General features: G+C 31.1%; 1 protein-coding gene across 1 annotated transcript in view; it reads right to left on the reverse strand.

Moving 5' to 3' along the window:
* The window catches only part of LOC130443836 (putative aminopeptidase W07G4.4), an 85,664-nt gene extending 80,331 nt beyond the window's left edge, over positions 1–5,333 (reverse strand). Inside the window, exons 1-2 of the mRNA XM_056778697.1 lie at positions 5,199–5,333; positions 4,752–5,139 (exon numbers count right to left, since the gene is read on the reverse strand). Coding sequence (XP_056634675.1) covers positions 4,752–5,139; positions 5,199–5,212 — 402 coding nt within the window. The 5' untranslated portion in view covers positions 5,213–5,333. The remainder of the gene's footprint in view (positions 1–4,751; positions 5,140–5,198) is intronic.
* Between the last annotated feature and the right edge of the window lie 667 nt (positions 5,334–6,000).

Genomic DNA, 6,000 nt, shown 5'->3' on the forward strand with positions numbered 1-6,000 from the left:
TGGATCACTTACTCTAGGGCAGAAGAATATTATATAAAGCTCGGCGTGATGAATTATTTTGTAAAAATATTAAATTTTGTTTTCCTGAATTGTAGCAATCCTGTAGTAGCGAGAAAATAAAAAAGAAATCTCATACAAACTAACTTTCAAACGGATTTTGTCCGAAAACGAGTAATAGTACATAAAAAGGGCAACAGATAATTTTTGTAGGAAATTTAATTAACATTAATTCTATGTACAGTAAGTGTATCGGTATTCCAAGTGTAATAAGAAAATGCATTTTCTTATTTTAAACTCTTTTTACACTTTGGGCCGTTTTTCTCAAAATGCATCTTATCATGGAAGTTTCACCAATATTGGGAGTGCTACTACTTTTTCACCCCAAAACCTCATTATACTGTGCTTATATCGAATGATTTGTGGAGAAATTAATCTACACTCACACAAATTATTTTACATTAGCCAAGACAGTTTAACTTAATACAATTATTATAGACGTATATACTTTATATAAAGAGAAAATTCCATATTTGAAAAAAATAAAAAGTGTAAACGTGTTGTCCGCTCTACATGTATATTTATTAGACTACTTTTTTCTATCCCATCGTAAAGTTTTGTTGCAAGTATCCAGAAAAAAAGTTATCTGAAAGTTTGAACCCTTAATATTAATATTAAGACGACGAAGCGGAAGATTTCCACTTAAAAAAACATAGAAACTTTGATTTTTTATTTTTAAGTTTATATTGCTCAGCGGCATTTCATAGTATTCCTTCGAGCAAGGACGGTTATTTTTCAGAATTGAATGTTATACAAAATTGTCCATTGCGGCCAAGCCGTCACTCGACCCCAGGGTTGCCAGATGCTTGGTTGCTAAATGTGTCCCGTATTCCCGTATACCTCCCTCCCGAAAAGCAAGAGCGGGAAATAGAAATAGAAATAAAGAAACATAGTAAAGTTGAAAAAATAACTTTTAAAACGTATTTTTTCTAAAATGTATCATGTCTTTTGACCACATTTAATCAAATTATTAAAATATAATAATAAATAAACGGAAGTTTGGTTTAAATCAACTTGATTATTTAAAATAATGATTTGTTTCAAGTTCGAGTTTGACCAAAACATTATTTCAATCAGATATTTGATATTTTTTCTTTTTATAATAGAAATTTTTTTAGCGAAAGCTTTTCTTTATAATGCAAATACAAGTACGGTAATAAGGACAGTAATGAAAAGATATTAAAATAGCTTTTACTCATTTTGTTTCCTTTGGAATTGATAATAACAAAATAAAAGTGTCATTGCCAGACGTCCAGATAAAGCCGGAGATATGTAGGCTTTTTTATTAAACGGTGTCCGGCTTGTCCGGTTTTTCACATTTCCCCAGCGAGAGCCCGCCACTGTGCTCTGTGTTGATAATGCATTAGTCGACAGTTTTGTATTTAGTAACAATAATTTTGATAAGTATTGTTTGTGCTGTACTTCTGCTACTTGAAAAGGTCTCATGCATTTTATAATGTATTGTTCTTCATCATTCAAGGACGCGCTGGCTGAGCCTTTTTGCTTGAACCTCTTAAGTCGTACTTCGTAAAAAAGGAAAAATATAATACAGATAGATTTTTTTGGAAATGACCTTAACGAAGGGTATTTGTGAGCCGTACATTCTTTCATGGCCATTTATCAAAACTACATCAAAGATACAAGATACAGAGAAGGCTGATGTTTCTGTAAATGAGGTTTTGGAAAATTGTTCTGAGATGAAGAATAGCATAAATGCAAGAATTCAAAACTTTTGCCGACTGTAAGTGACTTCCATTTTGTGTAAATTCAAAGAGAACAACCAAAAATTCAGGCTGTTTCAAAGAGGATTTTAAAAACATGTACATTATTGCAGTACAATATTACGATCTTGGAATGGTAACTTATACAAAAATACAAAACATTTCTCATGTATCACTTTAAAAGATGTTCCTGAATGGAATTAATTTTCCGATACTGTAAGCATCCTTCACAATACAACGTCAAAGTTGACGATAGCAACTGCAAAATCTTAAAAGTTATTTAATACTAACCAAGAAAATGTTGATTTCAAGAAGCTTTTAGCACATGAGAAATGGGTAGCCTATTTTAAATCGAGGGATGATAAGTCTAGATTGCTTTTCAGAATTCTTAACTATTGGGCAGCACTACTTTCCCAAGACATAACGCAAAAGTTGAAAGAGCTTTCTCCTTGAGAGCTCAGCAATGGAAGAAAGAATACAACAGATTACATATTGACACTTAGCAAAATGTTGGTTGTAGAGGTTAATTTAAAACATATAAAACTGAGCTCTTAACGCAGGTTTCGGCGAACCAAAAATATGAAAAATTATTTTTATTGTGTAATTTGAAGAGAAGAAGTTATTTTTTGTTTGATTGTTTAACTTGAAGAGAAGTTTTTGATTTTTTTTAGTTGAAACAGTCTTATTTGTGCCTTTCATTAGTATTTGAGAAGAATTTAAATTTGTTGATAAATGTTTAAGTGTCTAGAATTCAATTTTGACTGATTAATAATAAAGTACCCACCTAAGACTGATTTGGCATTCGATTTTATTTATTTCACTAGGATTCAACAAGATTATTGATAATAATCAAACAAACTTGATTTTACATACGATTTTTATGTTGTACCTATTAATACCGAGACAAAATGCTCGATACTGTAGGCTGTCCGGCCTCTCTATCCAAATGTCCAGCCAAACTGGCTGGTCTGTCCGGTTATTAGGTTTGGTCTACTCTCAACCGTAGCAATATAACTTTACATTGTGGTATACTTTAAATTGATATTTGTTGTTAGATTTCAATGAATCAATAATGTTTTTGACGTTCTTGTTAATATTTTCAAGAAAATCCACAGCCCTCATCAGATGAATTGATTGCTACAATTAGCTCCGCCTTGATAAGTTCAGGTGTACATCTGTTCCCAACATCTGCCCACTTTAAGTTCATGTATAAGATATTCTTTCCACAAAGGCATTTGAGGGAAGTAAGCTTAGACAATAGGAAACAAGCTTAAATATATTTGTTAGATCGGCCGTGCTCTTCTCAAACAACATCTTCCACTTATAACCAACATCAATTTCTTTCTGTTCTCTTAAATATTTAAGGACGTCCCTTACAATGGAAAATTCGACTTACATATGTTCCTCTACTATGTCATTTTGAATAAGAAGCTGATTCACAATTCTAGTTAATTCAAATCATGGTTTAAGCTCATGGGTCTTATGATGTAAAATGGGTTTTCTTCAGAAGTTCGAGCTTAATCCGACTACTGTGAAATGAATTGAGTAACGATTGGTGAAATGGATGACATGGCGTGGTTTGTTGGTGGCGCCCATATTAATCTTCTTTATTGCGGGATAATACATTGTTTACTGAAACATTTTGGGTAACTGTTCATTTAATGTTTTGAATATTGTCACTCGTGAAAGTAAAATACGGGACAAACAGCATCCCATTTCACTTTGTTCTGGGACGCGGGACAAGTTAGGGAAATCCGGGACGTCTGGCAACCCTGCTCGAAACGGCGAGATAGTACAGGCTTCTAAACTTGATTTTTCCTTAAAATTCGCGTTTTTTCGCATTTATCACATGAATGACAAGAGTTACAAAAAAAGTGATCAAAAAACTTGTAGAATCTTTCCACAAAAAAGGTCCACAGCTCCAAATTTCTAAAATATAAATTAATGGAGATATTTAATATGATAAGATTTTTGCAATTTGAAATTTTTATCGAAAATTATCGAAAATATCTTATATTTATTATCCATCACTACTTTCTTAACTAATTATTTTTTTTAAATGGAACCGTAAACAAATATAAATAGTCGAAAATATGTTAGTATCGATTGTAAGAAAAAAGATTTTACGTTTATAGATAAATAATAATAGATAATAAAGTTAGAAATTTTTGTAGTTTATACGCTAAAACTAAAATATGTACCTAACGAGAAAAAACAAGTGAAATGTACGTGTTTAATTAATAGAATTTTTATATTTGACATATTTCCGACTATTTATACTTTTTGACGTGATTTTCGATAAAAATTTGAAATTGCAAAAATCTTATCATATTAAATATCTCGAGAATTATTGATTTTATCCTCTTGGTACTGCAGACATTTCTTATAGAAAATTGAATTTTCTACATGTTTGCAGCTCACATTTTTTCTGTAGCTATTATCATTCACGAGGTAAATGAGAAAAAACGCGACTTTCATGGAAAAATCAAGTTTAGAGGCCTGTTCTACCTCGCCAGTTTGCCAGATTGACTGTAATAGACACTTTTGTAGAGCATTTAATTCTGAAAAAAAAACGTCCATGCTCGAAAAGATGCTAAAAGTGCCACTGAGCTATAAAAATTTAAAAATAAAAATCAGAGAGTTTTTAAGAAGATATATTTACACCCCTCGATTGAAAACTTGAAAACACCCTAATATTTATTCGGTATTTCTGTAATCAAATGAATTCGAATATGAAAAAAAATGTTCAATTATATGTACATAATTCTTTATACACCAAGTATCATGATAAAAATTGTATGGAACGAAATAATAAAATAAAATTCGCAGTTCTTTATCTATATAAATAACGTTTTTCTTACTAGTAGTAGATGCCAAAGTCTAAAAACCCTGTATCTGTTAACTCAAAATTTATGTTACCAAATAAGAGGAAAATTTGTTATAACTACTGAAAGAATTTGTAAATTTTCTTACCGTATATAATGCTTCCAGTGCTCCTAAAAGTGTAACCAATTCGGCATTTTCAAAAGCCGGGAATTCTTCAAGTACTAACAACAGTTTCTTAATACCAGCTTTAAGCGCCCTCTTAACACCCGCCGCTGCACTATTTTTGAAAATTCTCACATCATCATAATCAGAATCAATGGGTCCAGTAGGAGAGTAAACTAGCCGTTTAGCCGGTAAGTCGGTTTGTAAAACAGCTATTTCTGATTTTAAAGAAGGGTCGAATTTTAATGCTTCTTCAACAATTTGTTTCAATTTTGTACATTTTAGTACCTGGCCTGGAGCAGAAACAATAAGAATTCCATCATATTCAGGTGATTCTAATGAAGTTTCTACAATTACTTTAGTTTCAGGTGGACTGAAATAGAATATAACTTATAATAACACAGTAAACAAATGAATGTTTCATTTAATTACCCTATAGGACTCATGTTATCACTAAATATTTCAACGAAAGTCGGAAAGTGTCTACGCCGCGTGAAGCACAACTCAGCTGATTTCCTAAATTGTGAATTTCTGTGTATGTGGGGATGAGTATAAACTGTTGGGAGTGGGAACGGACAGAATTTTATTTTAATGTATGGCTTGCTAACACTGACAATAGCGACGTTGCCAGGTTTCCAAAATATAAATTCAAAACTTATATTTCAAGTATTTTCAAATTTAGTTGAAATATTATTAGCGGGAAACTTTCTAGTTTACTGGTCAAGAAGTTGTAACGGATTATGTATCTCCATTAGATGAGGTATGGTTCAGAAATTATCTAATTGATGTTTCAATTAAGATGTAAGAATTTTATATATAGTTTTAGCCGGTTGTGCCAAAAATATTCCTTTACTTCCGACATGGAACAAACAGTTAAAAAATGAGAAAGGTATTTCCATACGTTCTATCGTTCAATAAAACATATTTCAAAATAGTCACAATATTATAGTTTCATATCGGAGTAGAAATAGGAATAAAAGTTTGTTGTTTTACATTTTAGATATAAACGAGTCATATCTACTCCGAAATTTTGATTGTAGTCATGAAGTGAAAATGGACTACATCCGTGTTTTTCGTATATATATATATATATATATATATATATATATATATATATATATATATATATATATATAATCAAAATTTCGGAGTAGATATATATAACCTAACGTCTCTCCAATCTTAATATAACATTATTTTTCCCTTCAATTGATTCAAACTGTACCAAAATATA

Source organism: Diorhabda sublineata, chromosome 5, assembly GCF_026230105.1.
Source record: "Diorhabda sublineata isolate icDioSubl1.1 chromosome 5, icDioSubl1.1, whole genome shotgun sequence".
In the NCBI taxonomy this organism is placed as follows: Eukaryota; Metazoa; Arthropoda; class Insecta; order Coleoptera; family Chrysomelidae; genus Diorhabda; species Diorhabda sublineata.